General features: G+C 35.9%; 1 protein-coding gene across 4 annotated transcripts in view; it reads left to right on the top strand.

The window, feature by feature from the left end:
- LOC111507025 (aminopeptidase N) overlaps window positions 1-11,264 on the top strand; it is a 70,949-nt gene extending 59,685 nt beyond the window's left edge. For all 4 annotated transcript variants that reach the window (XM_023162252.2, XM_023162251.2, XM_023162250.2 and 1 more), the window contains 6 exons: window positions 1,468-1,742; window positions 1,829-1,998; window positions 4,312-4,488; window positions 7,262-7,408; window positions 7,465-7,543; window positions 10,798-11,264. In XM_023162252.2, coding sequence (XP_023018020.2) covers window positions 1,468-1,742; window positions 1,829-1,998; window positions 4,312-4,488; window positions 7,262-7,408; window positions 7,465-7,543; window positions 10,798-11,016 — 1,067 coding nt within the window. In that variant the 3' untranslated portion in view covers window positions 11,017-11,264. The remainder of the gene's footprint in view (window positions 1-1,467; window positions 1,743-1,828; window positions 1,999-4,311; window positions 4,489-7,261; window positions 7,409-7,464; window positions 7,544-10,797) is intronic.
- Window positions 11,265-12,235: the final 971 nt, after the last annotated feature.

Here is a 12,235-nt window from a genome sequence, read left to right as displayed (position 1 = left end):
AAAATATTTCTCGCTGAACACCTCACGCATGTGAAATCGACGATCAGCATCAATTTCGTTCAATTCCTGACCTAGACTTATTTCGAAAGGATTGAATTTGTGGGCTTTCAAAATCTGAAAAACACTAGTAGCTGATACACCAGACGCTCTAGCTACTTGTCTGGTAGATTGTCGATTATTCATTTGTAAATGTCCTAAAACTGTAACTTCAACTCCGTCATTTCTGACAGTAAGGGATACTTCATGTTTTCTGTTGTGAACAGAACCTGAAGTTCGAAACTTATCCATTAACTGTTTTACGTATTGATGGCTCACGTTGTCTGGATGATTCGTATTTCAAATTCTTGCAGCAGCTTTAGCACATTCATTATTTCGATAATAGGTAGCAACAATTTCTATTCTTTCTTCAGTAGAATAAACCATGTTGGAACACAGTGAACAAGGACGTGTCCATTCCTGACTTACAGGGGGAATCAAGTTTTCGTTGGAACACCCTGTATATTAACGGTGGCCAATGTATTTATAGGGTTAGAGTAATTATATACAGGGACATAATTCGAATAAATAGGTACACATTCAATGGGTATATTTGTATCTTTATTTACAAATAAATAGTTCATAAACTACCTAAAATGTATCGTTTATTATGCAATCAAAAGAGAATACAAAACTCTGATACATTTCTGGATTAATCAGTAAAAGCACTGAATGCCTGAATTTCAATATTATTGTGTACTGTTGTACGTTAGAGACCAATACCTCAATGTATACAAATTGTAACTTTCTCTAAGGTAGGTACATACCAATTTCGAATTGACTGATCTGAAACAGATAAAAAATTGGATCAAAAAAAATATTACTAAGTATAAAAAAAATGTTGAATATCCAAAATAAGTCATGAATTCAAAAAAACGAGCAAGAAAACCACGTCAGTTTCCGTTTGAATCAGTTTATCTCGAAAACGGTTCAAAATAGAAATTGTATTATCTGAAAAAAGTTAAGCTAACATTTGATGTAGAGCTCAAAAATGTTGAAATATACAGGGTGTTCCATTTGAAAAAATTGAGTTCCACTCATTTTTTCATGAGATCAAAGTATCTGCATTTTTTGAAGACCCTGTATGAGGCAAATGAAAATATGACTCGGAGTGAAGATCCTCATAGTATCACTACATTCCATTTCAAATTTGATCGTTTTAGTGCAAGAGAGTTCAAGATTATCAGCATTTATAAAAGTTCATGTTTAGTAAAAAAAATATCGAAATTAATTTATATCTTCTGAACGGTAATAGATAGGTATAGAGAAATAGTATATGAATTTGTTGACAATGTGATAATGAATCATAATATGATATTATATACGGGGTGTTCCATTTGAAAAATCAAAGAAGCCGCTACTTTATAGTAGAAGCGACAACGTCGCTTCGTCTAAAATATTTATGAATTTAGGGAATATCTGTGTTTGCAGGATTTTATAAAGTAAACTATGACGAACAACTCTGGGACAACATAATCGCAGCGCTGAATGGTGCCGATTCAAAATCAATCCATGTTTTGAACAAAGCGCAGTTGATAGACGATATTTTCACCATTGCAAGAACAGGGGAGGTCGGATATGATAGAGCTTTTAGATTAATTCAATTTCTGAAGAACGAAACAGATTATTATCCATGGGTTGCAGGCTTTGGCGCTTTCAGGTATCTGGTTGAGAAAGTGGACGCCCAAACGGAAATCTTGTTGAAGGTACCCCTAACATATATGACTAGAGTTGAAAACAATAATAAATTTGCCTTATGTTTTCTATTCCTAACATTTGCTCTTTGTTCCAGAGCATGATTCTGGATTTACTGAACAATGCTTTTCCCGAAGAAACGAAATTTATCACGCACGTAGATAAGTTGAAAGAGGAACTCCTCGAAAGTTGGGCTTGTAAATTGGGACAAGAGAAGTGTCTGAATAATGCCAAAACTGCTTTCCAAGAATACAAAAAAACTGGCAGGTAACTACTTGTTTAGTAATTCCACATCAATAAACCACAGTTATTGTTTTCGCATTAAATCTCATAACACTAATCAAAAATATGATAAATTGAATATTTTTTTTCAAATTCGCCCTCTTAACCCATTTCCAACCAATGGTGCAATCACGCACCATGTAAACAAACATTGGTTTATTTCATTAGTTCGGACTTCAATTGTCTGATATTATATAAAATGATTTTAAATCCCTGAATGAACTAAAAAAATAAGAAATTAAAAATTGAAGAAGAAGAGTAAAAAATAATAGCTGAGAAAAAACAATTATATTAAGCAAAAAAACCTGAAATGAAATAATAGTGAAATAAAATACCAGTAAAAATGGAACAAATTGAACAAAAAATAAATAAAATAAAATTAAAAAGTTGAGAGATTCCAAGCCAAGTTAATTCATGACATTTCGATTGTTAGTATCCACAATCGTCTTCGGGTGATGACGTTCCGCTCAGACCGATCATCAGCTCCAGAGATTCGGCTACACAAAACTTGTCTAGATTTTTACTCCCTATAATACAACCATTTAAAAGAAAAACATCGTCTTTTGTGAAGAATTCAAGGCATTTTGTCGAACTACTAGGGTCAATTGAAGTCACACATGAAGATCAACTAATCAGTTTCGACGTGGAAAGCCTTTATACCAACGTTCCGGTCGAAGAAGCACTTCAAATCATACAGAGGAAGCTATCCGAAGACTGGGACCTGAAAGATAGAACGAATTTATCTATAGAAGTAATTATGCCCGCAAGAAACCTCGTGTCTGGTTGAGATACGTTGATAACACCTTCATCATATGGAACCATGGGAATACTGAACTGGACGCCTTCCATAAGACCTTTCTTCACTTTCACAATGGAGAAGGAAGCCCACAACGAATTGCCATTCTTAGACGTATTGGTGAAGAGGACCGACACTAAATGGAAAACATCTGTATACCGACAAACCACTCACACGTGACAGTATCTGAACCACGAATCCAACCACCATCAATCGACTAAAAAAGGAATCATCAAAACTCTATTAGACCGTGCTTTCGGACTTTGTAATACGAAGGAAAGTCTCGAGAAGGAACTAGACATCATCAAAAATTATCTTCAACGAAATGGCTACTCCAAAGCGATGGTGAAACAGACTTTGGCTAAAAGACAGCAGGAGCCCCGAAAGGAAGAGAAGCCGTCACAACCAGTGCTTGCACTTCCCTTCATCGGAGGATTATCGAAAAAGATACGAAGAATTGAATCCAAGTACCTACAACATCAGAACCTGCTTCAGATCCGGAAACAGTATCCGTAGCAGCCTCACGAAAACAAGGCCACCAAACGAGAACTGCGATTCCAAGAATTACATTTACCGGATACCTTGTGACTGCGAAAAATCCAATATTGGTGAAACCAAGAGGCCATTGAATGTTCGCATTGTCGAGCACAAGAAACACACACCGCGAGGGGAACGGATGAGTCCGACGATAGCACATGGCATCCGCGTATCTTCTTTGTGGGCGGAATTCTACCACGGAACTCCTAGTTTGGTTTCTCTCTTGATTCTCTCATCCAATAGCTCTCAATAAGAATCATAATGTTTTAGTTGGGTTGGAAGTTCGTCATAGATAATCTATGATAATAACCTATGAATAACCTTTGATAATTAGTACAGGGTATACTTAAACTGTTACTGTTTCTTGTACTACAGGTACATTTTTCACTTTGATATTCGGTTTTCCATTAGTCTCCATCTTACTTACGACCGTGACTTTGGATTTTTGGTGTTTATTTTCAATATGTTCATAGTGATGTTTGAGTCCAAACAAAGTACCATATCATTCAGCCCTCCTTCAGTTTCCACAATCGGCACATTGTCTTCAGTGAAATGAATAGAATGGAACTGTATTCATATATCAGCTAATTGTCTTTCTAACAGTCACTCTCACAAAAGGTCAGTCGACCCCAATCGAGTTTTTTATCCGTTCGATACAAACTTTGAAGGAAACCCTTGATAAAGAATGTACTGAAGTAGATTAAAACAGTGAATCCTTTTTGAACTGATGAATATCAATATCATTGTCAGGTGAAATAGTTTCAGGCTGAAATTTGAACATATCAATCAAAATGGTTTGTTCCTTTCTACGAAGTTCTAGAAATTACCAAGAGAGGGCTACAATAAATTATAAAATCATTTTTTCAAGAAATGAAATCTACCAGAAAAAAATATATTCAGAACCTCACTAAATTTCTGTCATCAACAAGTAGGTATTTTAGCTAATGATTATCTTTCTCTTTCAGAAATCCTCCCACTAACAAACGGGAAACAGTATTTTGCTATGGGTTAAAAGCAAGTGAGAACATTCGTGAGGATTACAATTATTTGTTCAGCGTTTTTAAAAATTCGACGTCATCCAATGAACAGAACGTCATTCTATCCTCTTTGGGATGTATTAAAAATAAAGATATACTCATGGAGTAAGTATACCAGAAACCAGAATAATAATCTTAGCATAAAGTATCAGACAATATAGTAATGGTTTCCAATAACGTCAATTCTCATTAAAACCTAAAAGAATCATATTGATACTGAATCATTATTATGTATTGAAGGTGTACCTTAGTTGTTTTGAGACGATTGACCTGATATTCAAAATTGTACATGTGATATAAGATGGAATCATTGCCTAGTGGAATGATATATTCTGAATTATAGAAGTTACAAAGCCTAGTAGCATATCCAGGAGCGCCATCTATTGGTAGAAATAAATCGAATATATAAAGTCTGATTCTAGATTCATCAAACCAGAAGGAGAAACAGTCGATTCAAATTTCCTGTTTCTGACATTGTTCTACCTGAAAATTTTCAATTGATGAACAGGACTTTTTCTACACTCATTATTTGTCAATGTGACGAATAACGTCACGAAAAACAGAAATGCCTGTTTGTTTTTGCTAACAAATTTTGCATAAAACTGCAATTGGAGCCATAAAATTTACTTCAGAAATTATTGAAATTGAAGAAAAATCATTACTAATCTGAAACTGAAAACAAAAAAATATATTCGAAGCAGAAAATTAAAAGTAAAATACATTTCAAACAACTATTGAAAGAATTCATTTACATTCCGAAATTTTAAATGACTAATTTCCCAAATATTATTGAAAAGTTGTTCAACTCGCCAGGTATGGTAATAATAATAATAATAATAATAATAATAATAATAATAATAATAATGTTTTATTCATACTATTTTATTACATATTTCAATTCTACCAATCATAAAATGAACAAAACAGAAAAAAACCATAAGGAAATGATTTCGCGCGTGCATTATAAGATAAAATACTAAAATGGAAAAAACTTCTGAATTTAATTATGTGCTGAAATCTTTGGCCATTCCTTTTATAACAGATGACATTTTTTTTTGAAATTTGAAAAATTGAAAATTTAATATATAAGTGGCTTTCAATACTGCTCGTGTTGGGCAACCCGAAAAAGAGGGTAACGGAAAATGAAAGTCTGGAATTTATGAAATAATCTGTGATGATTGCAACAAACAGTATCTTGGTCAAACTAAACGAACTTTAAAAACGACTTTCAAGGAACGTTATGTATCCCACATATTCGATTTTGTAGACCAGAAAAGTCTAGTATTACACAAGCCTTGAAAAACGGCAACAGAATAAGTGACAAATGTTCGAAATTGTTGACACCGGTACAGGATATCAGGTTTTTAGACGCATTTGAAAGTGTAGAAACCGAAAAATTTGTAATGAGATTCATAAAGAGCGATAACATTTTCGTTCTGAAAAACCTCCGAATAATAGTTATAATTACAAACCAGGTAAATATTTGATACATAGCATATAGTCACATGGTATGTAAATCAGAAATTAGTACCTAATTATTACAAATTAACATAATACTAGGAATTCATTATTCATTCAATGGCTCCCCATTTATGAATAGACCTATCATAAGTGTGGAAATTCAATCTTCATCAACTCCAGATAGCCATTTTCAACAGGTTTAAATTACAAAAAATTCAGAGCTCCTGCCTAGGATTTGTCTAATTTATCCAATATATATGAACCCCGTTACTCCTTCTTTTGAAAGACTTGGCCAACTGAAAATCGTAGAATAGTAGAAAATCGTTTTTCATAAAAATCATTTTGTTATAAGTAGGTACTATCGGATTTACATAATTCATTGATGGTACACAGTGTGAATGTGAGAGATATCGAAACATATAGAAAAAAGTAATGCTCCAAAATTACTAAACCTCTCCCATCACATAATTTAGAAAAAAAATCAGATATAGTCTTCAGGCAAGAAAATGAGTAATACATTTGAAGGATATTAAGGAAATTGGTGAAATCACCACCCCAGGTAGCAGTACAATCTCTTATTACATATTCTTCTAGAGAATGGTATATGTTGTTGAAATTTTTGTACTTCCGGATATTTCTCAATTCATAGAATTCTTAAGTTAATAGTCATATCATCTTATATACCGATCCACTGTAACTCCCAGATACTCAAGTATGTTTGTGTTTTCTATCACAGCACGATTTCTGTTCGTTGTACAAGTACATGTACATGTATGTTATTTCCCGGTTGATCTGTAAACAATAGAGAGAGTAATGGACCTATTCATTTTTTTATGCATTCATACTTGGAAGTTTGTTTTTAAAACTACCACCTGCGAAAATTAGTACTGTATTGTCCGCATATGAGATGAGATGGTGGCCCTCAATATGAAACAGATACTGTTGATATGATCAAGAAATAATATGGGACACAAAACTGTTCCTGTGGTACTCCTGTTTTTACTTTCAATGCACAACTTTAACTTTATGTGTCCTATAGTCCTATGTAATAGATAGTCTTCCAAAATATCGTATGTTCGGCTACATATACCATACCCCATACCCATGTAATTTTTTTCATTAGCATGCTGTGATCAACGATGTTGAATGCCTCAGCTAGGTCTAGAAATATAGCTGAATATTTTTTTGACGTATCCAAGGCTCTAATTATTTTTTTAACAAAACCTAGCATCGCTTTTTCGGTATTGAAGTTCATTTTATACTGTTTATTTTATACTGCTCCATAAATGAATATTATTATCATTATTATCCTAGTATAACATCCTATTCAAATAAAGTACATCTACCCTTGTAAAGTGGCGTCGAATACGATCTGCTGGACCTGAATAAAGTATCTTATTCAATGTTTTTCATTCAGATATCTGGAGTTAACGATCAAAGAGAACTCAACCATCAGGCAACAGGACTTTGCTACAGTTTTCAGTGCTGTTTACTCCAGAAGCAGACTAGGATTAGATGTCGCCTTATCATTCTTGGAAAAACATTTCAAAAAGATAGAGACTTCGTAAGTATTTCAAGAAATTCGTGACAGAACCAAAACATTATTTTTATCGATTTCAGTTATGGCGGTGTGAATGTTCTGAGTTCGTTGGTAACAGGTGTTGCAAGTAAATTGACGACTAAAGAGCAGGGTATAGTGGTGAGTTTGAACTATATATTAGAAATTTAATAATTTTATAGAATCGCATTTCATCACCAAATTGTCAATGTATAATAGATTGTTAGAAATGGGACCTTTCTCTCTGGCCATAGTTTTGAGGTCATACTTTAGTTTTTCCTGACTTCCGAAAGTTCTCAAAAGTATAGTATCGTTGGGAAAGAGAGGTTTTAGCTTTCTACTTCTCTATCTTTTTACAAAAAAAATGGGAATCTCTCAAATCAAGTATCATGTATCAATTTCAAGTTATTTCCCTAGAGTATTCATTATAATAAATCTACATCGGCATACTAGTACCTCTCTCCAAAAATCTAAATGGAGAAGTCAAAGTTTTTCTATAGGAATCTGATAACACTGATTATCTTCAAACATGACTCAACCTCTGACAGAAGCACCAAACTTTTCGAAGGTTCGGAATAGATAAACACTTCAATTCAGCAGACCACTATTATTATAATCTTCATGCAGTCATTGTGTCATTGTTCACTGTGGTTGTGGCGTTGAATCTGGCATTATTATGCAGTGGTCAAAGACGAAACGTACTGGTTTAAGTTTGGCGATAGTCGTGTCACGAAGTATTCTCTCGATATATTGAATTTATTGGAGCCTCTGGAGACACCCTACGTTTTGTTTTATGAAAGAGAGAACATTGGCAGATCAAGATCTTCAGATGATGTGGTGCTACAGGTTTTTCCGTGTTTTCCTGCAGCTGAAAAAGCAAATGCGCCACTGAGAGCAATGAAGTCGCCCCCGAACACCAATTAATTTTTGTTAGGCTAAGCGAGCGATTTTCTGATTATATAGGGTCTCTCATTAAGCTCTTCCTATCTTCAAATTCAAATAAAACAAAGTGTGTGCGCGATATAGAAACTGTTTATTCGTTTGAAACACCTGTCGATATCATTTTGTATGGAATGTAACATCGTTCAAATATCCGCTAACGGCTCTGGGTGGCATGGGTTATGTTTGAGGATCACTGTGGATTGTGGCTTATTCGCATACACTTGCAACATGAGAAACCCCCACAAGAAAATGTCTAACGGGGTTAAATTGCACGAATTCGTTGGCCAGTTCACATCACCTCCGAAATGACCATGCCAGCATGAGCTGTGTGGAACGTAGAGTCGTTCTGTTGAAACCAAAATGTCGTTGGTGTCCAGATCATCCAATTCAGGCCAACAAGTTGGTAATAATCATCGACCTAGAGTGCTCGGTGCTGATGGCTTGGCCAACGTATTCCTCAAAAAAATTTGGGCCGATGATGCCGCCAGCCCAAAATCCACAGCAAACAGTGACTTTTTCGGGATGCATTGGACGCTCTTGGATCTCATGTGGATTGGTATCGTCCCAAATTCGACAATTTTGATTGTTCACGCACCCGTTCATCCAGAAATGAGCCTCATCGTTGAAGATGATATTTCAATGAAAATTAGAGTCAGTTGCCAACTGCTCCAGAGCTTATTTAACGGACACACGTTGTCTATGGTCGTTTGCCTTCAGTTCCTGAATCAGTTGAATTTTGCACGGGTGCAGATTCAAGTCACGACTTAAAATTCGCCAAGTTATAGTCTGCGAAGGCCGAGTTCTTGAGAGCGACGCAAATAAATTGAAGCCCTCGGATTCTCTTGCAGACTCTTACGGACAGCGGAGATGCTTTCGGCAGATCTTGCGTTTCGTCGATGTAAGGGTGTTGTACGATCTTTTACCGAACTAGTAGACTCAAATTTATCCACCACATTGCAAATAATCCTCTCGGTAGGACGATTATGCCGACCGTAAAGTGGGCGAAGCGTGCGTTACGTTGCCCGGACAGAACACCCATTTTGATAAAACAATGTTATTATTTGCACATGTTGTTGAATGCTATATCTATCCGTCCATGATGATTTGGCAAAACAAACTGAACGAATAACAACTAATTTGTCATATGTAGCTTAAGCCCACGAGTTGAACACCAATAAAAAAGTGCATATTGTACTATTAGACATCTCGAAGGCCTTCTGCACAAATTAATCGCGTTCGACCTGCCTCGGGGCCTGATTCGGTGGATTGGGTCTTTCCTGAAAGACAGAACATTTCAGGTTAGAGTAGAAGGATCTCTGTCCGACAACAGAGAGATACTCGCTGGAGTGCCACAGGGAGCAGTGCTCTCTCCGACGCTATACTCACTTTACCCAGTGACCTTCCGAGGCCTGAGCGTGTGAAGATATCCCTATACGCCGATGACACGGCTCTCCTCTCATCTTCCATGGGTGGAGAGCTTGGCGCCGTCTACATGCAACGTGCATTGGACGAGCTCGAACTCTGGTACCTCGATTGGAAGATCCGAGTGAACCCGAACAAGACTCAGGCGATAACCATGGGAAGATTGCTATCTTCTCCGGCCAGAAAAGTTAGAATCTCTGGAAGGGAGACTGACTGGCAAGCGCAGATAAAGTACCTCGGCCTTCCAAAAGACCGTAGGCTCACTTGGAACCCGCACATTATGTGCGTTAAGTCAAAGATCGAGGGTCGGATAGCTAGTCTGTACCCTCTGATCAACAGAAAATTCAAAATGAGTTTGAGGAGCAAAATTACCATCTATAATACGATGTTTAAGTCTGTCATCATCATGTATAGGCTGTCTGGGGACAAGCGGCTACTCTCCACTCTGGAGAGATTACAAAATAAGTTTATGAGGATGATTGTGAATGCTCCTTGGTTCGTGCGGAATGAAGCTACCCGCAGAGATTTGAAGCTGCCTTCCATTCGGCAGTCCATTCAGTCGAGGAATCGGCGAGTTTTTGATGGTGCGGAAACTCACGAAAATCCGTTAGTTAGGGAAGCTACAGACTATGCTGTAGACGACCCCTCCCGATATAGAAGGCCCCGACACTCTGTCGAATCATGCCCTCATGTCTCCCGTTAAAAGGATGAACAGATCTTTCATCCATCTCACCCCAGCCAGGTAGGGGTACCCCGTGAAGGGCGGCACTGATGTCTGAGGACTTCATGCCGCCAACATATCCCCTCAGTCATGAACCCATTTGTCCTTCTTCGACAATAATCAGCTAAAAGGGTAAAGGAGGTGGGCTCCACCCTGTCTGAACTCAAGATGGCTATCGTGTATATATGTACTTAAACAAGATGGCCGTCATCGATTGTCGAAGTTCGGAAGTCCTTGTTGGAAGACCCTATACAATGATATCTTTTGAACAGTCAGTAAATTGATGTCTTATTATTATTCGAATTTTCAGCTCAATAAAATCATGAAGGATCACAAGGAATCGGAACAAATCAAAATAATTGTAAACAAAGTCGAGGAATTGATCTCTGGTAACGAAAGATGGAAAACTCTGTATGGCAAACAGATCACGAAAATTCTGCAGGACTTGGGAGGTAGTAGCGTACGATGGTATCCAAATGTGGTAGTTTTGGTCATTTCCGCCGTAATAGTACTAATGAACCTGTTTTAAAATAGATTTGTTACTAAACACTACTATTAACTTTCGTCTGAAATAGGACTATATGAACTGTGATTAAAAATCTACTGGTTCGAAAAGTTCAAACTAACAGTATGACTGCTGGAGTACAAATATATTTTCATCAACGACATTGTGAACAGGTTTTAGCAAAAAGATATTTTGATACTATTTTGATGTTGATGCGTTTCAGGATACCAAATATTTGTTTTACCATTTTAATAAATAAAAGTTTAAAACAATATTCTTTCATTTCACTAGTTATTCGGAGTGACAATCAAAAGTTGGTTATTGGTGTATTCCATATATCTGAAGGACAAAGAAATATTTTTTCCTGGAAACCTGGAGATTTGATGGCGAAATAGTATCACCACTATTGAACGGAAGTCATTTTTCATGGAGGAAATCAGAGTTTTCATCGACTTTCTTTGGATATGTTCACCTTCCACAATCAATCAATATTTATTTCCATTTTTTTTTTTCGACATGGCTTACATGTATTGCTATTGTCAATTAGTAGGTAAAGTAGTAAATTAAAACAAAATTTACATCAAAAAAAGATTAAAATACACTAACACTGAAATGTACATCACATATAGATGATCACAGAGTATGCATTTTCATAAAATCACATGTAGGTACTATAAAAACATTTTTCCGTTAAAAAGTTCTTCAACTCATGTTTGAATGAAAACAATTTATTTGTATACTTCAATTTTCTGGGAGATTGTTAAATACTTTGAGGCCAAAATAATCAAGAGAACATGAATTTATATTTCTTTTCGCTAAATTTATATGACAATGTTGCATTTTTTTACATAACTATTAATATCCGAATTGCAAGTAAAAGTTTTTTTATTTTCAACAACATGGACATTTGTTTCGAAAATGAAGTGACACGGAAGCGTCAAAACACGAAATATTTTGAAAATAGCTCTACACGATTATCTGTTAGAAACTTTGGTGATACATCTCAAAATTTGTTTTTGTGCACCTGGTGCATTGTCCCACAAGCAAATGCCAATTGGAGAATGTTCCTCAATTTGGGTTATTACAGCAAATGCAAGTTTGAACAAAATAAAGTTGAGTTTAATTCATAAGTTTTTCGAATTCACTTCGAAAAGTATTCAAATTGATGTTTCAAATGTTGGGTTTTAATTTTTAAAGGGATTTGTTTCTAATTCACATATCGGCAACAGCGCCTATATCAAGT

The sequence above is a fragment of the Leptinotarsa decemlineata genome, unplaced genomic scaffold, assembly GCF_025532065.1.
Source record: "Leptinotarsa decemlineata unplaced genomic scaffold, Ldec_3_MD MMD2_tig00026330_RagTag_RagTag, whole genome shotgun sequence".
In the NCBI taxonomy this organism is placed as follows: domain Eukaryota; kingdom Metazoa; phylum Arthropoda; class Insecta; order Coleoptera; family Chrysomelidae; genus Leptinotarsa; species Leptinotarsa decemlineata.
Note: the sequence above shows the minus strand (reverse complement) of the source record. Positions and strands in the feature narration are given on the sequence as shown.